Genomic DNA, 25,474 nt, shown 5'->3' with positions numbered 1-25,474 from the left:
TGATATAGATATAGATCATATTAATATAAATATAAATCATATTTACTGACTAAAGGAACCTTGTAATATTAGTATTTATCTATATTTTTGATAGAATTTTTAATTGACCAAAAAGGTATTTACCAAAGTTTTCATACACATTATGTCAATGTCTTATTATGCATTTTTTATGTGATTTATAGGAATCAAAAACATGGTTGACGTTTGTTGCAGATCATTTATATGGGCTTCGAAACTTGAAGGATGTCACTTTATTGTGTTTAGTAATCAAGTCATGTTTAATAGAAAGGCTCTTTGTGTATGCTGTATTGCTATCAATTTCAAGTTCGTCACGTAAACCACTTATATTGTGTAGGTATCAAATATCATGGAGATATTATTCGCCGCATTATCTGCTGAATGAGCCTGAATCTAAACCATTACAACTAGAATGAAATTCTTGGATTTCTTCTGAGACGTCGTCTTAAAGTAAAGTTATATTTAATGGGAAGAATGTATTTACAGAAATTTACATGAGAATCGACAATATTACAAATACTACGTGTCCAAGCTGTTAATGCAATAGAATCGGCAGTTTTACGACGGCATTTTAGCACAAAAATTCTCGATGGATTCCGCAATCGGACCGAAACACTTTTCAAAATCAGTACCTGGAGGTTAAGAGACCAAATTTTTAGTGGTTCAGTCTATTACAAAGACATGGTATATTTGGATTGATATCTATTTTGAAAAGAAAATAGTGTGTCAATTTTGAGAAATACAAAAATCACAATTTACATAATATGGTATTTCTCCAGTATGTATTATTTTATGAAATTCGTGTAATGTTCCCGCTTCTCTGAATAATGCATCGTCGTTAAATGATCACTTTGCTCATTGTTGTAGACACTGTCTAATATGTCTGTGAGTTATTTGTTTGCTTATTTACAGGTTTGCTCTTTTAAAATTATGAAACCAATATATGTTAAGATTTAATTTTTGCTCAAATTAGATGCTTTACAATTAATGTATTTTCGCAGCCCTGAAGATGGCATTGATGGGTCATATTATATTCTTAGGGAGTCCACAGAACAATGATGTGTTATTTGATATGTCCATTGTAAACATAATGAATTTTATATAAAATAGCACATAGTAACTGGCTTCAGTAAAAAAATGGTGCAGTCAGGATTCAAAAGATAAATGCTAATTTTTCATACTGACGTATTCATGCGCTTTAAGTAAAGCATGATAAAATGCATGCACGCACTCACGTGCATGCACACACGTTATTTCCTCTGTTATGAGAATAAGCTAAAATAATTGAGGCAAAACACAACCTAAATCACCTTACTCAGTTACAGTATATGATAGTCTCTTGAGCATTGTTTTTAATGACAAGACATGTAAACTATAGAGTATAGAACAGAACTATTCACACTATTCCAACCAGCACAGTAAGAAAAATAACTGCCATCATTTTAAACACTTAACTTCCATATCCATATGCTTTAAAAACAATTTAGGTCCTCTGTAATAAAGCACAGTTGGAGAGGCCAAAGAAGTATAAAATACAAAATTAGTTTTATGAGAAATGGTCTTAAGACACGAAGTACAGGGGTTTTTTTGCCATCGAAAGAAGCGTGGTTATACGGTGATAATTATTTTACCGATGAATAATTGCTTTCGCATACACTTCCGGTAACGAGATCTCGTTTTTTTTTTGTCACGGGAGGTTGGTGAGATTTGCTCTATATGCCTTTCAAGTTGCCAATCTATTTATTTTATAGCTCTTTGGAGAGGCGCAGATTGTACAGTACGACGTTGCCCCAGAGTGGGACCTGTACAAGAACGGAAGAAGAAGAAGAAGATCTACAAAAACCTGTGACGAGAGGCGGTATGACAGTGTTTGTGATTCTGTTTGGTGATAAAATAAACAACTAAAGAACTAAACATTAGAACATTTATCAAAAAAATCGTAGACAAGAAGGCGCAGGTTACCAAACCCTAGTTAAAAATATCAAATCGAATGTGTCTGCTGTGAAGGAAGAGAACCAGTCAATTTTGACAGCTACGTCAACAATGTAAGATGTAAAACAGTGTATTTGATTGGATGAAATATTATACCTACGGCTACAAAATGCCATATTCTGACGAATCAAAATCCTCCTTTTAAAGACCAATAGGCCAATGTGGTCGATTAAATATGGAAGGCAACAGAGACGAAAGTACTAAATGTATTTCTATCGCCCAGAAATGTATAAATGTAGGGGCATATGAAAAAGCGTTGAAATTCCTAAATAAAGCAGAAAGACTTTATCCAACACAAAAAGCTAAAGGTTAGCAGGTTGTTTTAATAATTCGAACTGTTGTTTACTTTTTAAAACTGCCCAATCCGAATAATTTTTCAGGGGAACTTTTCTGAAAGGTCAGATTGTAGATATTGTTCGATTATATTTATCGCCCTCTTCCAAATGTCAGGAAATATAAAATTGTTGCAGTTGTTTAATTTATTTTGGGTGGATAATCCAATGACTGCCAAGCAATGACTAACTGACTTACCTACAGAACCATCCCTCATTAGGTGATCTAGATTGTGTACACTGATTTGTTCTTGTTGTTACAATTGGGCTGTGTGTGTGCATCACTATTCAGGACATGCCAAATAGCTCAATAGAAAAATCATGGCAATTCGGTGTTCTAGTCTAAATAATGAGACCTCGGGTAGACCGATTTTACATTTTGATATTTACGTTGTCTACCTAGAGGTCTCAACCAGAAACAATCCAAACCGGCCATCAAAACTGTGGTGGAAACTGTGGTCGATTGAAATTACGATTTATCACTAGTCACATTTTTCTTTAGCCCTAACAGCTTACCTGCTGTTTTAAATCATAAATAGTAAATAAAAAACATAAGAACAGGACATATGTATCAAGAATTTCTGTTGTAAAAAATTTAAACCTCTAACGTTTCAATCGTCTTCATGTAATGGCGGTCGGAAGCGTGACCAATGAAAACGCTTCGTGTAGTAATGTGTTACTGGTTAACGGCCTTTTCCTATATGTAGTACACTCGTGTTAAACCTTGGCATTTGTTTAACTGCCATAGTTTGAATTTTTCTCAAGAAATCTCGATAATATATACATCATTGAAAAGGAAAAATTACAGGCTTTTTATGTATGTATTTCTTTTTTTTATCCATTGCATTATTATAACATAATTCCCGCCCAACGGATTCCATTGGGTGTTATTTACGCAAAGAAGAGGAGAGTGCTATCACATTCTTTACCTTTTCTGGTTTGTACTCGGAGGCGGATATCGACAAGTAAAAAAAATATAACGATATTCAACTCTCGAGTACAATTATTTGGACTATTCGGTGTACCAGTTACGTGGATTGGATCAGAGGTTGAAAGGACTTTGAAATTCTATCAGTAACCAAAGAAGTACTGTGCTGTCGGGTAATTTGGCGCACCTAAGACAAACTTTGACATATAGAGCCATCATTTGCATATGCATAAACAATTCTTTATCATTTTTGAGAAGAATTAACCTTTCTCTAGCATCTTGCAACAATTAAAAGCAACTTATCTCCATGAAAATAGGTCAAATATCACCTGCCGCTGGCAACCCATATTGTTTACATTACGTCATTTCTGTCGGCTAATTCCTGCGCATGCTTACTGAAAGTCATTTATAGTCTATTTCAACTATCCCAGATATGTCATATCCTTTGAAAAGTATGAGTGGTTTGTGGATAAGTGATCTGAGAACTGTGATGTCATTGTAGTACACAAAAAACTGATATAATATGTTCCATTTTGAGTATTATTAGTGGCCAATGTCAAATGTTTACACTTCAGGTACAATTTAAACTATGAATTTCTGTATCAAATGATGACAAGAACATTTTAAGGGTATGGGCTTACACTTTACCTTTAAATAGTGATACAGACTATAGATTTCAAGGTCTATGCAATGTTGACATTTGAAAAAAAGTGTTCATCTTTTTCGTTGGATTTCATTTTCGTGGGAATTTTTGACAGAGTGCACATTAACAATTGCATTTAATTGCTTTATGTAGAGGAAAACATGTTATTAAGCATTTCTGATTTTGTCTACAATGAAACGACGTAGTATGGCAGCCATTTTTAACTCAATTTGGGTCAGTAATCACAGCTGTCAAAGCCATCCAGCAAAATGAAAGTAAGTTGGGGTTTACCAAATTTCATTCAGGAAGGCAGTATATTTGATGGATTTTGAACAGCTATGCTTTGGAAAATACTTAATTCATGTTGGAAAATCTTCTTTTACTGTTTAACAGTGTAAATTGTTGAAAAAATGTCGGATAAACGCTTCTACAAACCCTTATTGACGTCAGAGATTGTTTACATGAATATGCAAATGAAGGTGCGCAGAATTACCCGACGCGCCGAATTAGCCGAAACTACTGTATAAAATACACAGAATGGCAACTGATTGTAGACAGAGTCACCTGAAAATATGAATGGAACACAGGGTGATTGCAATCTAGCAAGTATACTTTAGAAAAAAAACCACCAAAATACTGAGGTTTTCAGAGATTTTTTTCTTTCTTCCTTTAATGACTTCGATCATTATTGGCCATCCATCTCTGAAGCCATTGGCTGACATCACAACACAACAATGATTTGATAAATGTCAATGTGTTTACAGTGTCCCCTAGTCAGGACTCAGAAGCCCCCATTTGGTTGAAAAGTCCACCATGTAGCTTAGAAAGTCCTCCTCTCTCTCTCCCCCCACCCCGGATGTAACCAAAATGGGGAACTTGATAGTTGAGGTGATTGGACTCTTTGGAGGACTAGATGGAACTTGGAAGCCATCAACAATTGGTGTGATTTATCTAGTCTTTTGAGTGGCCTTTGATACAGTACCACATAAAATGACTCTTAAAGTCTGTTACTAACAAACTATATTTTAAGAAAACACAATGTCATGAGAATTTGCTGTTTTTACTACTTTTTACGATGAAAATCGAAATGCGTTTGTAACGCTTTACTCCAGGTAAACTGTTTCAGTTACAAATGTCTATATTTTGAAGTCATAATTCACTAATTCCGCTATAGCGCTATTGGTTACAACGACGGGAAAATGTCTTTATTGCTGCGGTGATCCGGGATTCCCGACACAGTCATCATTTTTTCTTGATTTGAAATTTTTAAAATATTTTAGAAACAAAAACTTGTATTCCAATGTTCATAATATGACCAAACTTCAGTTTGAAAGAAAGATTATTTTTAGCCAAATCTGGAGGTCAGTGCCTTTAACGTAAATCTAGGGGTACAGGATAATAGGCTTATTATACAGCAAGTTATAAGACTTTTTACAATGTAGAACCTATAGTGTACATAGTCATGATAGTGGTAAACAGAAGCTGTAGGGAATGGAAAGACAAAAATAGTAGGCGATCTAAGTCATTTCCCATTTAATGAAAGGTTGAAAGTTTTGGGATTTACAACCTTAGAGTAAAACACAGTTATGACTTAGATATTTAAAATTCTAAAAGATATTGATATTGATGAGAAGCATAGAATTGCTACTAGAGTTGGTGGCTCTAAACCTAAAGTAACCCCTTCTGAGCTCCTTATTTTAAACAACGCTCTAGTAGCAGTTAATTGTGAAAAATAAAAAAATTCATGGCATTGTGACTAGTCTTTAGAATAGATTGAATAAACACCGGATGGGTCCGTATAATTTTAATGCCAAATGCTAGAAACTGACAGAATGATAAGATCATTAAAGGAAAAGGCAACGTTGTTCGTATATCGATCCTGTCTGCTAGAATTTCTTATAAATATTGTTTGAAGAACTTTCTGAAGTGGAAGAGTTTTTAAGTGGGCTTTAAACTTCCTGTAACAGTTTAAAGGCTGCACACAACTAAATCCAGCTGTTCTTTATTTCATATAAAACTTACATACTTTTATAACGTTTTTTAGCTCGTCTGATTTTTGAAAAAAATCAGTGAGGTATTGTCGCCACTTGATCGTCGGCGTTGGTTAAATATTTTGTTTAGGTCAACCTTTTCTCAAGTCTGTAAGTGTAAGAGCTACAGCTTGGAATCTTTGCATACTTGTTTATCATCATTAGGGGACTGTGTAGGCCAAGAACCATAATTCTGATCTGCATTTTGTCAAAATTATTGCCCTTTTTGTACTTAGAAAATTTGAGTTTCTTGGTTAAAACTTTTGTTTAGGTGCATCTTTTCTCACACACTATAAGACCTACAGCTTTGAAACTTTGCACACTTGTTGATCATCATTAGGGGACTGTGTAGGCCAAGAACCATAACTCTGATTTGCATTTTTAGCTCACCTGTCACATAGTGACAAGGTGAGCTTTTGTGATCACGCAGTGTCCGTCGTCTGTCCGTGCGTGCGTCTGTAAACTTTTGATTGTGACCACTCTAGAGGTCACATTTTTTGTGGGATCTTTATGAAAGTTGGTCAGAATGTTCATCTTGATGATATCAAGGTCAAGTTTGAAACAGGGTCACATGCCATCAAAGACTAGGTCAGTAGGTCTAAAAATAGAAAAACCTTGTGACCTCTCTAGAGGCCATATATTACACAAGATCTTGATGAAAATTGGTCAGAATGTTCACCATGATGATATCTAGGTCAGATTTGAAACTGGGTCACGTGCCTTCAAAAACTAGGTCAGTAGGTCTAAAAATAGAAAAACCTTGTGACCTCTCTAGAGGCCATATATTTCACAAGGTCTTCATGAAACTTGGTCAGAATGTTCACCTTGATGATATCTAGGTCAAGTTCGAAACTGGGTCACGTGCCGTCAAAAACTAGGTCAGTAGGTCTAAAAGTAGAAAAACCTTGTGACCTCTCTAGAGGCCATATATTTCACAAGATCTTCATGAAAATTGGTCAGAACGTTCACCTTGATAATATCTAGGTCAAGTTCGAAAGTGGGTCATGTGCAGTCAAAAACTAGGTCAGTAGGTCAAATAATAGAAAAACCTTGTGACCTCTCTAGAGGCCATATATTACACAAGATCTTGATGAAAGTTGGCCTGAATGTTCATCTTGATGGTATCTAGGTCAAGTTCGAAACTGGGTCACGTTCGTTCAAAAACTAGGTCAGTAGGTCTAAAAATAGAAAAACCTTGTGACCTCTCTAAAGGCCATATATTTCATGAGATCTTCATGAAAATTGGTCAGAATGTTCACCTTGATGATATCTAGGTCAAGTTCGAAAGTGGGTCACGTGCCATCAAAAACTAGGTCAGTAGGTCAAATAATAGAAAAACCTTGTGACCTCTCTAGAGGCCATATTTTTCATGGGATCTGTATGAAAGTTGGTCTGAATGTTCATCTTAATGATATCTAGGTCAAGTTCGAAAGTAGGTCATGTGCAGTCAAAAACTAGGTCAGTAGGTCAAATAATAGAAAAACCTTGTGACCTCTCTAAAGGCCATATTTTTCATGGGATCTGTATGAAAGTTGGTCTGAATGTTCATCTTGATGATATCTAGGTCAAGTTTGAAACAGGGTCATGTGCGTCAAAAACTAGGTCAGTAGGTCTAAAAATAGAAAAACCTTGTGACCTCTCACAGGCCATACTTGTGAATGGATCTCCATAAAAATTGGTCAGAATGTTCATCTTGATAATATCTAGGCCAAGTTCGAAAGTGGGTCACGTGCCTTCAAAAAGTAGGTCAGTAGGTCAAATAATGAAAAAACATTGTGACCTCTCTAGAGGCCATACTTTTCATGGGATCTGTATGAAAGTTGGTCTGAATGTTTATCTTGATGATATATAGGTCAGGTTTGAAACTGGGTCAACTGCGATAAAAAACTAGGTCAGTAGGTCTTGAAATAGAAAAACCTTGTGACCTCTCTAGAGGTCTTACCCTTGAATGGATCTTCATGAAAATTGGTCAGAATGTTCACCTTGATGATATCTAGATCAAGTTTGAAACTGGGTCACGTGCCTTAAAAAACTAGGTCAGTAGGTCAAATAATAAAAAAACCTTGTGACCTCTCTAGAGGCCATACTTTTGAATGGATCTCCATAAAAATTGGTCAGAATGTTCATCTTGATAATATCTAGGTCAAGTTCGAAAGTGGGTCACGTGCCTTCAAAAAGTAGGTCAGTAGGTCAAATAATGAAAAAACAGTGTGACCTCTCTAGAGGCCATATTTTTTAGGGGATCTGTATGAAAGTTGGTCTGAATGTTTATCTTGGTGATATATAGGTCAAGTTTGAAACTGGGTCAACTGCGATAAAAAACTAGGTCAGTAGGTCTTGAAATAGAAAAACCTTGTGACCTCTCTAGAGGCCATACCCTTGAATGGATCTTCATGAAAATTGGTCAGAATGTTCACCTTGATGATATCTAGGTCAAGTTTGAAACTGGGTCACGTGCCTTAAAAAACTAGGTCATTAGGTCAAATAATGAAAAAACCTTGTGACCTCTCTAGAGGCCATACTTTTCATGGGATCTGTATGAAAGTTGGTCTGAATGTTCATCTTGATGATATCTAGGTCAGTTTTAAACTGGGTCAATTGCAGTCAAAAACTAGCTTAGTAGCTCTAAAATTATTAAAATCTTTTGACCTCTCTAGAGGCCATATTTTTCAATGGATCTTCATGAAAATTCTGAATGTTCACCTTGATGATATCTAGGTCAATTTCGAAACTGGATCACGTGCGGTCAAAAACTAGGCCAGTAGGTATAAAAATAGAAAAACTTTGTGACCTCTCTAGAGGCCATATTTGTCATGAGATCTTTATGAAAATTAGTGAGAATTTTCACCTTGATGATAACTAGGTAAATTTCAAAACAGGGTCACGTACCTTCGAAAACTAGGTCAATAGGTCAGATAATTGAAAAACCCTGTGACCGCTCTAGAGATCATAATTTTCAATGGATCTTCATGAAAATTGGTCAGAATTTTTATCTTGAAAACTTCTAGATCAAGTTCAAAACTGGGTCACATGAGCTCAAAAACTAGGTCACTATGTCAAATAATAGAAAAAACGATGTCATACTCAAAACTTGGTCATGTGGGAAGAGGTGAGCGATTCAGGACCATCATGGTCCTCTTGTTTCAAAATTATGGCCCTTTTTGTACTAAAGAACTTCTGAACTGTAACTCTTTCCTTACATACTATCTTGCACTAGCAGACTTGCGATGGCACCCGTAACTTTTATATAAGAAAACTACAGGTCATTAAATACAAATCCCTGAATTAAATTCTTTTAGCTTCTTTCAATGTCCCTTTCAAAGACAAAAAATTCTCACGCTGTCATTTTTACCAAGCATGCGATAGGAACATGCCGATTTCGATAGAATGCTACACATACATACTGGAACCTGGTAGAGTAAACGAATACACAGTGCTGTTGAGAAAAGGCGCGAGGAAAGGAAAAAAGATTAGCACTATTTATTTATATTTGGACTACTTGTGACTAGACCTGCAGAGGCTTACATTTGATTTGGTAGTATTCAGCCTTTAGCCAAAATAGGAATTAGTACAAACTAAATTTCTTCATTCTCAGATTTACTTGACCACGTAAAGAAACTAAGTGAGACAGCAACAGATGATGGTGGGGGTGGGACACAGAAAGCAGAGGATGGTGTGCGGCAGCGCAGGGGCAGTCATAGCAGGGAGGCAAACGATTCAGCTCAAACCAGTGAACCAAAGGAGAAAGATTACACAGAGGAGCAGTTGGCAGCAGTTAGGAGGTGTGTATACTTGCTGTTTATTTTGGCAGCAGTTAGGAGGTGTGTATACTTGCTGTTTATTTTGGCAGCAGTTAGGAGGTGTGTATAGTTAGGAGGTGTGTATACTTGCAGTTTATTTTGGCAGCAGTTAGGAGGTGTGTATACTTGCTGTTTATTTTGGCAGCAGTTAGGAGGTGTGTATTGTTAGGAGGTGTGTATACTTGCAGTTTATTTTGGCAGCAGTTAGGAGGTGTGTATACTTGCAGTTTATTTTGGCAGCAGTTAGGAGGTGTGTATTGTTAGGAGGTGTGTATACTTGCTGTTTATTTTGGCAGCAGTTAGGAGGTGTGTATACTTGCTGTTTATTTTGGCAGCAGTTAGGAGGTGTGTATACTTGCAGTTAATTTTGGCAGCAGTAAGGAGGTGTGTATACTTGCTGTTCATTTTGGCAGCAGTTAGGAGGTGTGTATACTTGCTGTTTGTTTTGGCAGCAGTTAGGAGGTGTGTATACTTGCTGTTTGTTTTGGCAGCAGTTAGGAGGCGTGTATACTTGCTGTTTATTTTGGCAGCAGTTAGGAGGTGTGTATACTTGCTGTTTATTTTGCTGTTTATTTTGGCAGCAGTTAGGAGGTGTGTATACTTGCTGTTTATTTTGGCAGCAGTTAGGAGGTATGTATACTTGCTGTTTATTTAGGTGATGAGTAGTTATTCTTCATCTGGGGAGATGACTCAGTCAGTTACTCAGCAGTTCAGATTTTGTTAAGATTAAAATCCTTTAATATTTGTGTGAATATAAAACTTGTGTGAATATTTTTACTTTAAAGGTGTTCAAGGATGACCATAGTAGTAGAGATCAGTGTTCCCACTGGCATTTAAAGTTGGGGGTGAGAACTGAGTTTTTCTTGCACTTTTGCACCCCCTCACTAAAAGATATATAACAACTGTCTCCAAAACTGGGGGTGCAAAGTACCATTCCAGGGGTGAAAAACCTCCATTTAGGGGTTCATGGGAACACTGAGAGTTTAACATTTCTCTTGTGTCCAACAGTTTATGAAATGGCTAACAAACAAGGCTTTATAAATCAGACATAACATTCCAAACTTTATATACGAGTCTTTCCTCTAAATTGTTGCATTATGACTATTGTAGAATTAACTTGGCATATGTTACAGGATAAAGAAGTGTAAAGACTATTATGAGATACTAAGTGTAGAGAAAGATGCATCAGAAGCAGACTTAAAGAAAGCTTACAGAAAACTGGCCCTTCAAATGCATCCAGATAAGAACAAGGCACCTGGGGCAACAGAAGCTTTTAAAGGTATTTACAAAAAATAAAAACTTAAATATGGCAGATTAGCTTCTAACAACATGAAAATCAAGAGCGACAAAAAAACATTAAACTATATAGTTCTGAAATTCAATATACAAACAGCACAAAAGTTCTTTAGAGAGAAAAGAGTCCAGGAAAGATACAGAACAAACATTTATTTAAAAGAACATGGCTGGACACATGCAGAACAAGAAGCTTGCAGAAACTTAAGAAAGTCATGATTTAAATTATGATGAATAGAGGCAAGGTTTATAAGATATAATCTGTTCAGTTCTGGAGTCCTTGTAACATAAAGGTTTGACAAATTAGTTAAAGATGTGGGTTTTTGGTGATTTTTTTTTTTTTTTAGTTCTTTGTTCCTTATCCTGACTGATGAATTAATTGGTACAAAAAACTGTATAGCAGTAAAGTTTTTTTCTGTTTCAAATGATGTATGAGCTCTGATTACTATACCTATTAAAAGCATACTGAGTAGCAGAAGTGTATTGAGAATGAAATAAAATTGTTTTGCCATTTCAGCTGTTGGTAATGCATTTGCTGTGATAAGTGACCCAGCAAAGAGGAAAAAGTATGATATGTTTGGTCCGGAGGAAGAACAGAGAAGTTCTCGTAGTAATCGTGAATATGATTATTCACATGGGTTTGAAGGTATGGTATATCATATCAATAATGGCAAAATTATAACTAAAAAAAAAATACTTATGACATGGGTACCATTACTTCCTATATTGTATGGTCAGAGATTCTTGATATGGCAAGACTAAGTCAACTTTCCAGTTTGTCTTCATAGTTAATATGCCCAAACTGGGATTGTAGGATGGTAGAAGTGGGATGGATAGGAATCGAACATGTTAAACATGGATGCTTGGAAGGGGTTAAAAGCCCCATATAAAACCCCGGGTGTACAACTTCACCAGCTGAGTAACATTTTGATATAGTTTCTTGACTAGGTTAAACTTTTTTAGATATGCAGCAAAAATTTATATGCATATTTTGACTTGGTTAAGGGCCATAACTCTGATCTGGTTGAGTTAATCCCAAAAATAGCCCCAGGTGCATAACTTCATACACTGAATAACTGTTGTTTCCTGAGATACATGCAGCACAAAATTTTAGGCCCTTTAACATATATTTGACTAAGTGAATGGCCATAACTCTGGTCTGGTTGAGTGAAACAAAACTACAGGTGCACAACTTCACATGATGAATAAGATTTATGAGCCGTGCCATGGGAAAACCAACATAGTGGCTTTGCGACCAGCATGGATCCAGACCAGCCTGCGCATGACTGCTGGTGAAATTCTTCCTGAGATATGCAGAACACAAACCTTTAGGTTATTCATGCACAATTTTGACTAAGTTATTGGTCATATCCATGGTTTTACTGAATAAAATCTCTGGCAGAATCTCAAGTGCATAATTTCACATGATGAACAGGATTTATGTTAAGCTTTATGACTCTAGGTCAAATATTTTTGTGATATGAACATAATGAACGAATAAAATTTTGTCAGACAGATAAAGTAAGTGCTAAACATTTTGGTGACCACAAAAATTGATTTTGTTAACACATGTGATTTCTGAACTTGGATCTATTAGACATTTCAGTATGTTTTAAAGCATAATAAAGCAAATATAATTATGCAAGATCAACTAGATTACATAACACACACTGATGTGTGAATGCATATACAGTGCAGAATTTTAACATGTTTTCAGTCAGAGTACAAGGTTTGATCATAAACAAATACACAATTTTGTTTCCCCCCTAGTCCTCCATTTTGCAGGGCACAACAAATTTTTGCTTTAAACATTTTCTAGTGACTATTTTGAGAATATTTGAGGTATTTTAATTTCCATGAGCTGACTCGCAAGTATTTTGTATATGTTTCAGGTGATATTTCACCGGAAGAACTTTTCAACATGTTTTTTGGAGGCGGATTTCCCTCAGGTAAGTCAGATAACACAAGTCGCAACATGAAATATAATTAAACATAAACATGCTTAGTGTGAAGTATAAAAAAGTCTAGTTTACAATTTGAAAAAAAAAAATCTCTTTTTGCGCATTGTGAAAATGTCATGAAGAATAAAGGGAAAGTATTTTAGGATGATGATATGATAAAGGCATGAATGTAGTGAAAGATGTACAAGACATTTTATGCTTTAGATGTTTGATAGTTTTGTTTATACTTTTCAGCTTTTCAGAAAGTAAACAGTTGCTTTACAGACTTGATTTATAATGATTGACCATAATTATGGGAGATACTAAGTGGTAAATGTTTCATGTAAAAGTACATTAAAACAGTGCTGTTTGAATTGTATTTGTTATTTCAGCTAGAAAATTTTGCAGCTTAGAAATAATTGAAAATTTTTAACCAGAATAATGTATTCACAATGATCCATGTTCACAATGAAGCGCATTACCAAATTACAGACAGAAATGTTGTAAATAGTTTAGTTACTGACACTTTGTAAGCTTTCTGAGGTACATGCCATTGCTCTCGGGTAACCAGAGTTGAAAGTTTTCTTTAATGAAAATGCTTTCTCAGACGTTCTTACCCAGTTTTCTTTGCTGCTGTTTTTAGCGGGTGTACGACGTCATCACAGATCCTACTCGCATGCACACTCGAGGTCATCAGATGAGGTACAGTATCAAAGTTCGGGGAAACGTTGCATGCATGTAGTGTAGTAGCTTCAGTTCTTGGTACATGTTCAAACAAAATCTTTGTATAGATGAAATAAAAACAAAGAAAATTAATTTTCAGAAATATTTGTGAAGATTAAGTGGCATTTACTTATTCTTTATATTGGTTTGGGCATTCATTTACATGCTATCGAAGTTATATGTACCTCAAATTATTATCAGATTTGAGCTGCCCAATGAGAAAACCAACATTTGCATTTGTGACCAGCATGGATCCAGACCAGCCTGTGCATGCGCACAGTTTGATCAGGATCCATACTGTTTGCTAACGATTTCTCTACTTGCAATAGGGTTTGAAAGTGAATAGTATGGATCCTGACCAGACTGCAGCTGCGCAGGCTGGTCTGGATCCATGCTGGTCGCTAATGCACTTTGTTGGTTTTCTCATGGTGCGGCTCATTTAATGGTTGCATTTGAACAAAGATTTTACAGAGCATGTATGGCAAGTTGTTGTATATATGAATAGTTGTATTAGAAATGACCATCTTTCAGGTGTGTGCAGTTTTACAGAATTGTTCTTACTTCAGATGTGTTTTTGAAGTATGTTTATTTCATTTTTATGTAAAAATGAACAGTACACTTGATACAGATTTTATTGAACAAATTAGATTATGTTGTAAAATCTGGGATTTACAAAAAAAGCTTTCTCATATGGTCATTTTTAATACGATTCTTCATATATTCTTACAAGTGAAGTCATTCTTTGTCGAGTACAGCAGCAGTATTAAGTGAGCAGGGGAAACAAGAATGATTTCACAAATATCTATTCTCTAACCTCATGTACATGTACATTTGTGCTTTACGTCTGAATTCAGGGAGTGTTTATCAACGAAGGGGCAGACATTCACATATGCATTCAAGGCAACATTATAGATTCACTTCTAGAGAATCACATTCTTCAAATGATGTAAGTTTGTGTGAAGTAAAGTGACATTAACTCAAAACGATTTGTGTTACATGTGAAGTCAAGAGTTCATATGAAGTGTTGCCAAAAAATCCCCAAAAACTGCCTTTTCATTAATAAATTATTGAAAAAAGTGATGTTTTGCTTGGATCATGCTAGAACTTGACATACCGTTTATAAATCATTCAATAATTTGAACATAATACCCTGTGAATATAATGTTAATTTATAGAAAAAATTATATATTGGTGACAGGCAACTCCTGCCTGTTGAAAACCATAATTATAATTTCTGTTTAAGATCACGTTTGAATGGAAACTTCCTTAAAGGTGTCAACAGGCATGAATGAAATAAGGATTTAATGTGGATATACTGGATATATATTTGAAACTGATAGGTATATTCTAAGGCATCTCTGTTTTGACTGCGTTTTATGTATGTTTGAAAGTATTACAGCTGGTCTGTGTGGCAGAACATGACAAATTCAGCAGCAACATTTTTGTTCTCTGCTTTGTAAAGCTCTATCTCTTCTCGTATAAACAAGAATATTGTTATAGCATGCTTATATAGGGGAAATCACTCCTATAGATGGATTATGTTGACAGAAAGTATAGTAGAAATGAACTGCCTGTACTTTTATTCTTTTTTGGGTTTAGGGCTGTTTTTTTAACAGTATTTCAGTCGTGTATTGTTAATGTAACCAGTGTTGATGTACCAGTACTGACCTAAACTTCTCTGCATGAACTGGAGGTGGAGGACGAACAATTTAAGGCACAGTATCTTCTGTCAGGTTGTTGCACAGGACATGCACCTCACCTGGGGATTGAACTTGTGACTCACATGCCATAGACCTGTGCTGTCTCTGTGCTAAGTGGGTTGACTGAACTTTCTTTTCCTTGACGATATGAATAGTGTGGAGAGCTGTCTTACTTGCCCTGATGCCGGCTGTGCATCTACACTTTGGTTACTGCAGTAAAGTCTTTATGTTCTTTTGTTATTAGCTCGTCTGATTTTTCTCAAATACTATTAAGAGCTACAGCTTTGAAACTTTGCACACTTGTTTATCATAATTATGGGACTATGTAGGCAAAGAATCATAACTCTAACCTGCATTTTTTCAGAATTATGGCCCTTTTTGTACTTAGAAAATCTGAACTATAAATTTTTCTTACATATTGTCCAGCACTTGCAGATGAGCGATGGCGCCTGCAGGCGGTTGTCATATATCATCACCAACATCATATGACACAAGCTCTTTAACTCTTGCTCAAATATTTCATGAATTGTGCACCTTTTTACTTCAAATTCAAAGTTACATTTTTATAAGCTCATCTGATTTTTTGAAAAAAAATGATGAGTTATTGTCATCACTTGAGCGGTTGTCGGCGTCGGCGTCGGCGTTGCCTGGTTAAGTTTTATGTTTAGGTCAGCTTTTCTCCTAAACTATCAAAGCTATAGCTTTGAAACTTGGAAGACTTGTTCACCATCATAAGCTGACCCTGTATAGCAAGAAACATAACTCCAACTTGCTTTTTGCAAGATTTATGGCCCCTTTTGTACTTAGAAAATATCAGATTTCTTGGTTAAGTTTTATGTTTAGGTCAACTTTTCTCCTAAACTATGAAAGCTATTGCTTTGAAACTTGGAATACTTGTTCACCATCATTAGCAGACCCTGTTCATCAAGAAACATAACTCCATCTTGCTTTTTGCAAGAATTATTGCCCCTTTTGGACTTAGAAAATCAGTTTTCTTGGTTAAGTTTTATGTTTAGGTCAGCTTTTATCCTAAACAATCAAAGCTATTGCTTTAAAACTTGCAACACTTGTTCACCATCATAAGCTGACCCTGTACAGCAAGAAACATAACTCCATCCTGCTTTTTGCAAGATTTATGGTCCCTTTTGGACTTAGAAAATATCAGATTTCTTGGTTAAGTTTTATGTTTAGGTCAACTTTTTCTCTTAAACTATCAAAGCTATTGCTTTGAAACTTGCAACACTTGTTCACCATCATAAGCTGACCCTGTACAGCAAGCAACATAACTCCATCCTGCTTTTTGCAATAATTATTGCCCCTTTTGGACTTAGAAAATCATTTTCTTGGTTGAGTATTATGTTTAAGTATACTTTTCTCATAAACTATCAAAGCTATTGCTTTAAAACTTGCAACAGTTTTTCACCATCATAAGTGGACACTGTACATCAAGAAACATAACTCTATCCTGCTTTTTGCAAGAATGATGGCCCTTTTTATACTTAGAAAATCATGGGTAGGACAATAGTTCTATTATACAAAAAAAATCAGATGAGCGTCAGCACCCGTACGGCGGTGCTCTTGTTTACTTTCACTTCATCATGGTTAATACAAATGAATTTCATTTTATTTTAAAGTTAAAATAGATGTTGTACATTGTCGCCTACATCATAAAACACAAAGTGCATTACTCTGAAAGAAATACAACATAAATCATGTCCCTTTTGTACTGAGAAATTCTGGTTAATGGTTGATGCACTTTCTCTTTCTTTCTTAATTATTACAAAATAGAAACTTCCATGAAACGTCATATGACACAAGGTGCATTGCTTTTCCATAATTTTTACATGAATTATGTCCCTTTTGTATTTTGTACTAAGAAAGTCTGGTTAATATCTATGTTACTACTAACTACAAACTTTTGCCAAGAAAGAATAACTTGCAGAGCACAGCTGACAGTGATGTAGGTTCAAGGTCAAGGTCGTACAATGATACAAAAGATTATTTTACTGTTTACTTTGTATAGTTTTACCTTTTTGAAGGATTTTTGAATCAGTGTGCAGAAATTACTTGTCAGTACTCTGTGTTCAAGGTTAGGATTAAACTGTGAAGCTGAAGGCCAGACAGCAGATTTAAATGTCCACTACATCATTTTACCAGTTTTAAGGATTTTCAAATCACTTGGTACAAATGTTTGCAGTCATGTGTGTTCAAGGCGAACACATCTTATTAGGCAATGGCTAGATGTGACATACAAATTCATTCATGCATATTTTACAAAATGACATGTTTAGGCTTATTATTATTGTTTGTATATTTCAGGGCAGCGCTACACTACTGTTACAGTTAGCTCCGATATTATTGTTGGTTGTTCTATCTCTACTTAGCAGTTTCTTTGTGTCAGATCCTGTCTTTAGTCTATCTCGCACAGAGTAAGTCACTGTGTTTTCTGTTAAGTTTTGATTTGTTATTCTAACACGACCAGCTAATAACCTACATACTTTTAGAGTAAAATCAATCTCTGGTTATTTTGCAATAAACTGACTTTGAACTATGCTGCGCGCACACCATGTTTTGGCCAAATGCTGCGGCATAGCACAGTTATAATGTAGGTTTGAGGAAGATACTCCACTGATTCTCGTATCTAAATAAGGTTTATCATAGAATACCGGTAACCCTCGTTTGTTGTTCTTATGCGTAAAAATATATCACTCAGGCCTTCTTGATATATTCATATGCATAAGAACTCCAAACACTGGGTTATTCTACGATAAACCTAATTTTGATACTTACTAGTTCTTAAATGTCAAGAACATCATTGCTTTTTACATTTGAAGGATAAACATAAATTAATGTGTTTTTTCTGGTGATCTTCTATGTATTTCAAGTTTACTTCAAATAGAGTAGAATTTAAATACTTAGTTGTAAGGGAGACACTGAGCTGATGCTGATATGTTAAAGTTGGTTCTACCCATATATTCACTTGTTCCAATGTTGGAAGAGGTATTGGTCTTTTCCATACAAATTAAACTCTGTTATGTTGTATGACGCTAGTTGTGCTTTAATACTTGGCAAACAAAAAGACGAAACTTGATCACAGAATATGGATTTGAATACTTTACAAGCAACAGAAAGCGTAATATAGTACAATGTTATTTCTTTACTATAAACATGTTGTTTCTATTTTAGTAAGTACTCTGCTCAGAGGAAGACCCAACATTTACATATACCTTATTATGTGAAACAAGATTTTACATCAAACTTTGCGGGTGATTTACGGCGTATAGAAAGACAAGTAGAGGAAGAATTTATTTCTAATTTACGTCAAAATTGTTGGAGAGAAAGAAGTTATAGTAAGTAAATGTATTGATCAATGTTTTTTGTTACAGTTTTTAGCTCACCTGAGCACGAAGTGCTCAAAGGTGAGCTTTTGTGATCGCCCTTTGTCCGTCATCGTCCGTCGTCAGTCATCCGTCATCTGTCGTCAACAATTTGACTGTTAACACTCTAGAGGTCACAATTTTGGCCCAATCTTAATGAAACTTGGTCAGAATGTTACCCTCAATAAAATCTTGGATGAATTCGATATTGGGTCAGCTGGGGTAAAAAACTATGTCACCAGGTCAAATCAAAGGAAAAGCTTGTTAACACTGTAGAGGCCACATTTATGACTGTATCTTCATGAATATTGGTCAGAGTGTTAATCTTGATGGTCTCAAGGTCCAGTTTGAATCTGGGTCATGTAGGATATAAAACTAGGTCACCAGGTCAAATCAAAGGAAAAGCTAGTTAACTCTGTAGAGGCCATATTTATGACCATATCTTAATGAAACTTGGTCAGAATGTTGACCTTGATGATCTATAGATCAAGTTCAGATCTAGGTCAGGTGGGGTCAAACACTAGGTCACTAGGTCAAATCAAAGGAAAAGCTTGTTAACACTCTAGATTTATGACTGTATCTTCATGAAACTTAATCAGAATGTTAATCTTGATGATCTTTAGGTCAAGTTCGAATCTGGGTAATGTGGGGTCAAAAACTAGGTCACTGGGTTAAATCAAAGGAAAAGCTAGTTAACACTTTAGAGACCACATTTATGACAATATCTTAATGAAACCTGGTCAGAATGTTAATCTTGATGATCTTTAGGTCAATAGGTCAGGTGAGCGATACAGGGCCTTCAGGCCCTCTTGTTATACTATTTTTACATATGTAAATGCCAAGTAATCTTGGAATCTCGGCAACCAGATGATCAAGGCCTCTTCATTTCTAGTATTTGCCCACTCTCTGTTGTTTCGCTTCTCATGAAGAATTGATTTCTTCCATGTGACTGGCAGGCCTAATTTTATTGACAGATATACAGTATTTCCTCTACTGGAACCTTTACATTGGTAAAGGTCAATCACTTGCCCCTTACTGCCGTGAGTTCGAAACCTCACTTGGAGCGTAGAATTTCTTCAAAGTATGAAGGCCATCCAGTTGACTTATGAAAGGTTGCTGGTGCTACCCAGGTGTCCACTGGTGCCTGAAATAATGCATGAACAGGCACCTGGGTTCTTCCTCCACCAGCAAAAGCTAAAAAGGCATATCACTTCAATATATTTGAGTTGAAGTGATGTTAAACTCGACAAAAACAAGATATTATTTGAAAGCAATTGCCAGTTACACATTTCTAGACTTTCCAGACTAATTATTTCTTCATTAGGAATGTGATAAATATACTTGCTGGTAGAATTTAGACAGGCATATTTAGCATGTTGCTCTGTAAAATACCTATTGAGATGGGAGATATCAGTAACTCTTTTTCAATTTTCTTGTTGATTTTTGTATGGCATAGTTTTCTACCACAGTATTTTTTATCCTTTTAAACATTTATGAATTTTCTTTGCAGAAGAAAACATGTTATGGAGGGCCAGAAATTATGCCGATGCAAAATTATATGAACGAGCACAAAGTATGGAGACGCCATCCTGTGATCAGTTACAAAGAATATACAGCTAGTGACTCTACTTGATAAACCTCCCGTTCTTTTACTTATTTACCACTGAAATATAATCAGGGTCCGAGGTCCGTGTCTGGAGCAGCAGTTATATGGAATTATATGGAATTATGTTGTTGTCGAATATGAAGATGGATGAAGGACCGAAAACAACACAGACGAATGGTTTCAACTGTGATTGCAATATGTAGTCTTATTGAACTTAACCTGGTAATGGAGATGTGTTGAAAGAAATCTTATTTGGAAAGAGAATTGAAAAGAATTGATTAACAGAAAGACTACTCGACACTTTTGCATCCTCTGATTTTATCTATATAAGAACTGGAAGACATGGTTCTGTATAAAAGTTTTAAGATCACATTCAACAGTCTATGAACAGTATGCTTATAGTGACTGTACTGTTTTCAGTTTGTACAAGAAAAAATTGTGCACATTATATAAATGTATAAGATTTTTTAGCTCACCTGTCACGAAGTGACAAGGTGAGCTATTGTTACCGCTTGATGTCCGTCGTGCGTCAACAATTTGTAAAAAAATCTTCTTCTTGAAAACCACTGGGCAGAATTACACCAAACTTCACAGGAATGATCCTTGGGTGGCCCCCTTTCAAAATTGTTAAAACAATTGAATTCCATGGAGAACTCTGGTTGCCATGGCAACCGAAAGGAAAAACTTTAAAGATTTTCTTCTCAAAAACCAGAAGCCCTAGAGCTTAGATATTTGGTGTGAAGCATTGCCTATTGGACCTCTACCAAATTTGTTCAAATCATGACCCCAGGGTCAAAATTGACCCCGCCCCAGGGGTCACTTGATTTTACATAGGAAAATCTTAAAAAATCTTCTTCTCAAAAAGCATAAGCCCTAGAGCTTAGATATTTGACATGTAGCATTGCCTAGTGGACCTCTAGTGGACCCAGGGGTCACTTGATTTTACATTTGAAAATCTTCAAAAAATTTCTAAAAATAAACCAGAAGGCCTAGAGCTTAGATATTTGACATGTAGCATTGCCTAGTGGACCTCTACAAAATTTGTTTAAATTATGACCCCCAGGGTCAATATTGACCCCGCCCCAGGGGTCACTTGATTTTACATAGGAAAATCTTAAAGATCCTTCTTCTCAAAAACCAGAAGCCCTAGAGCTTAAATATATGGTGTGAAGCATTGCCTAGTGGACCTCTACCAATGTTGTTCAAATCATGACCCCGTACTTGATTGTACATAGGAAAATCTTAAAAATTCTTCTCAAAAAGCATAAGCCCTGGAGCTTAGATATTTGACATGTAGCATTGCCTAGTGGACCTCTACTAAAATTGTTCAAATCATGACCCCGGGGTCAAAATTGACCCCGCCTCAGGGGTCACTTGATTTTACAGATGAAAATCTTTAAAAAAAATCTAAAAATAAACCAGAAGGCCTAGAGCTTAGATATTTCAAATGTAGCATTGCCTAGTGGACCTCTACTAAAGTTGTTCAAATCATGACCCCGGGGTCAAAATTGAGCCAGCCCTAGGGGTCACTTGATTTTACATATGAAAATCTTCAAAAAAATTCTTAAAATAAACCAGAAGGCCTAGAGCTTAGATATTTCACATGTAGCATGGCCTAGTGGACCTCTACAACATTTGTTCAAATCATGACCCCCGGGGTTACTTGATTTTACATAGAAAAATCTTTAAAATTTTCTAAAAAAAACCCCAAAAGGCCTAGAGCTTAGATATTTGACATGTAGCATCGCCTAGTGGACCTCTACAAAATTTATTTAAATCTTGACCCCCACAGGGTCAAATTGACCCAGCCCCAGGGTTACTTGATTGTGCATAGGGAAATCTTCATAAATTTGCTAAAAATAAACCAGAAGGCCTAGATCTTAAAGCTTTAGCTAAGAAATTTGTTCAAGCAAGCAACTCTACTCAGGTGAGCGATATAGGGCCATCATTGCCCTCTTGTTTATGTAAAGATCTTGCATTGATTTCATGTTGCCTTTTTGATTTTTTAAAGTAATACAGAAATCTAAACTAAAATATAATAGTCAGACACATATTAAGTTGTTTTTACATGTTGATTTATTTGACTGTTGTGTAAAATCTCACCATTTATCATGTAGTTTAAAACAGTTCCACTTATAAAGTATAAAAGTTTTTTCTGAACTATTTAAGTTTAATAATGAAGTTTATATATATATTATGCTTCTTTGTGAAGCTGTTTGGCAGCATTAATTTGTTGGTAATAAAAACAATACACATGATTTCTCTGTATTGATGTAGGTGTAGGTTCCTAATGTACTTCAATACTGTCCCAACACACAAATACATACGTATTTTGGTGATTGTGGTCTAAAATGATACACCCCTCTTCAGAAATTTTAACCCTTTTAATATAATAGTGAATGAGTACAACTGTCCCCTGTATACAGGTTTACAGGAATGAACAAGTAGAAATGAGCCGTGCCATGAGAAAACCAACATAGTGGCTTTGCGACCAGCATGGATCCAGACCAGCCTGCGCATCCGCGCAGTCTGGTCAGGATCCATGCTGTTCGCTAACAGTTTCTCTAATTCCAATAGGCTTTGAAAGCGAACAGCATGGATCCTGACCAGACTGCGTGGATGTGCAGGCTGGTCTGGATCCATGCTGGTCGCAAAGCCACTATGTTGGTTTTCTCATGGCACGGCTCAAATGCTTTTACAGTGGAAGAACACGTACAATGATTTAATCTTAGAAGCTGTTCTTTACCTTTGAAATTCGTTTGCTGTTTTAACATGATTCAATAGAAATGGGTGGTCTAAAAGCACAAGAGAAGGTAACAGTCCAGAAAATATCTACAAGGAAGGAAACAATTTGTCAATCAAATAATATGCTTGAACTTTGTGGTAACTGTTGGAAAATATTTTCCAAGTACTAACACTAAACTTTAAAATGTAAAATAGTGCAAAAATATTAGTCATATTTAGTGCTTTCAGAATATGTATACTAGAAAAAAACAAGAAATCGAAGCCCATTATATGACATGTGTAGAATGAATGCTTGTTGTATGTTTTTGTTATTTTCTTTTTAAAGTAGTACTGAATTTGTTCCTGAAATTAAGGTCAGAAAGCCTGTTGGAAACTTCCTCTCTTACCGATTACTGACAATGTTATGTAAAATTCAGTATGTTACACTATCTACACGTATTTGCACTATAAACAATGTTTAAACTATTAAGTTGTTTTCATTTGTAATATGAAAAACAAGAAAGTATTCTTCAGTTCTTGATGGACCTGTCTTTCAGTGATACTGTAAGAGAACATATCATTCCACAGTTTTGTCTTTACTCCTGTTATTAATTTTTCTGAAACCGTTATCTTTAAAACCCATCATGTGCAATGTTCAAGTTAATTTTCATTTTATATTTATTTGATATTGTTGTAGTTTTTCCTGTTATTTGCAAGTTTTTATCATTATTCAAGCTTTAATGGTGATGCATGGTATATTTGTCTGTTGCCATGCTAGTAAATTCATTCAGTTTGCCTGTGTTTAAATATACAAAGTAGAAGCTCTCTGTACCAACTGGCTAAAATAGAAATCTAGGCAAAACTTATATTTAAGGAAAGAAAATGGTGTGTATGTTGTATAATGCAAGAAATGGATATTTTGTAACCTCAGTAGAATCCCAGGGGATTGGGTGGAGTCCACCATTGTTTCCCGAAGGATTCTGCAACTCTCAAACTTGCTTGTCTCCAAATTCCAGCTCTCTGAGACATTTTCAAGTTCCGTCTAGAAAACAGGTGCATAAAAAATATCATTTTAAGTCTAAGTAGGTTATTTCAAGTAAAATGCTCAATCCGTTGAGTTCGAGATACTGAGTTTTAATTGTTTTAGAAGTATAATGATTTCATATTGATCTGTTACAGCGGAGAGTGATATTTACAACAGCTGGGGTGATCTTGCTTGTAAGTATTCAACATGCCACCATGCAAGATATCTGGTTCAAACAGAACTCCAGTTAGATAGTTAATAGTAAGTTTAAGTAAACACAGTTTGTGAAAATACTGTTGCATATTTCATACCTAAAAAAGACAAGTTTACTGTCAGACTAATATTCTTTCTCCTCATAATTTTTTTTCTTCACTTTTTTTCACCAGATGTAAAACTAAAAACAAAGGATTGCCAGTTGTACAATAACGTTAACATAGACCTATACATATATGAAATACAGTACACTTTCCTCTCTATAAATTTCAGTTATTTTAACTTCTTATTTTTATGTAGTTTATTTTATAAATGTTTGTAAAGAACAAAATTTTGAAATTTTTGGTATTTCAGTGATGTCAGTTGTTAATTGAAGGAAAAATTAAAGAACAAATTTTAAGCTTTGCAACCATACAACACTTTTATATTAGCAATGTTTTTTTATAGCAATGTTTTTTTATATTACCAATATGTGATGTTGATAGATATTACAAATATATAATGATGAGAAAAACATGTTACAGTACTGTTAGATAGGACTGTTGAATAAAGTTTGAATGCCTTCAAGGTGAAGGTAAAATGTTTTTGTAGGCTTCAGTTTGGCTGTACAACAAGAACAGTGGATTTCTGTGAAATCAGTCACTGAATGTAGGCAACCATATGGAACATTGTCTGATACATTGCAGTACCTTGCATAAAAACACAGGGGTTTTCTTCAAATTGAGCAGCACATTATATATAACATTGGTGTCACAGTCATATTGCTAGTACATATTTTGGAGCTAATGATTTAAAGTTACTACTGTGTTTAAAGCTTTTGATTACATTAATTTTTAAAAGTTGGACTTTTAGGCTCCTGTGTCTTGAAATGCTATGAGCCAATCAGTTAGATTACTAAGAGATTTGAAAGTGAATAGAAAATAAAGTTTCACATAAGGTTCTGAATGTTGTAGGATACTCTTGCTGCAAAATTTATGAACTAATCTTTAACATACAAGGATAAGTCTGAGTCACATCTGTGAGCAACTGTTACAAAATGGTTTAATATTTACTCAGATGTGATGGATGTCAGCTTGAAGTATCTTTTAATTGTGATTGTCAAAATTAATTGTTTTGTTATTATGCTATGTT

At 35.3% G+C, this 25,474-nt stretch overlaps 1 protein-coding gene across 2 annotated transcripts; it reads left to right on the top strand.

The window, feature by feature from the left end:
* Positions 1 to 2,157: 2,157 nt before the first annotated feature.
* Positions 2,158 to 23,592, top strand: LOC123563643 (dnaJ homolog subfamily B member 12-like). Of its 2 annotated transcripts, none has more exons than XM_045356556.2 (9): positions 2,158 to 2,318; positions 9,539 to 9,725; positions 10,877 to 11,022; positions 11,554 to 11,682; positions 12,929 to 12,985; positions 14,554 to 14,645; positions 17,719 to 17,828; positions 18,586 to 18,749; positions 20,287 to 23,592. In XM_045356556.2, the coding sequence occupies exons 1-9, from the start codon at positions 2,186 to 2,188 to the stop codon at positions 20,394 to 20,396; spliced, it is 1,128 nt and encodes a 375-aa protein (XP_045212491.1). In that variant the 5' UTR covers positions 2,158 to 2,185; the 3' UTR covers positions 20,397 to 23,592. The 2 variants fall into 2 exon arrangements, with proteins under 2 accessions (XP_045212491.1, XP_045212492.1); XM_045356557.2 differs by lacking the exon at positions 14,554 to 14,645 and adding an exon at positions 13,620 to 13,678.
* The last annotated feature ends 1,882 nt before the right edge of the window (positions 23,593 to 25,474 follow it).

This window comes from Mercenaria mercenaria, chromosome 2 (genome assembly GCF_021730395.1).
Source record: "Mercenaria mercenaria strain notata chromosome 2, MADL_Memer_1, whole genome shotgun sequence".
Taxonomy (NCBI): Eukaryota; Metazoa; Mollusca; class Bivalvia; order Venerida; family Veneridae; genus Mercenaria; species Mercenaria mercenaria.
The sequence above is the reverse complement of the archived record's forward strand: the minus strand, read 5'-3'. Positions and strand labels throughout refer to the sequence as shown.

What these genes read in the sequence shown, in the direction of transcription:
- LOC123563643 (XM_045356556.2), top strand. Translation starts at nt 2,186, where the DNA reads ATGGAAGGCAACAGAGACGAAAGTACTAAATGTATTTCTATCGCCCAG. An exon ending in TGGAGGCGGATTTCCCTCAG is followed by an intron (nt 12,986 to 14,553) that starts GTAAGTCAGATA and finishes GTCTGAATTCAG; the next exon opens with GGAGTGTTTATCAACGAAGG. An exon ending in AATCACATTCTTCAAATGAT is followed by an intron (nt 14,646 to 17,718) that starts GTAAGTTTGTGT and finishes TGTATATTTCAG; the next exon opens with GGCAGCGCTACACTACTGTT.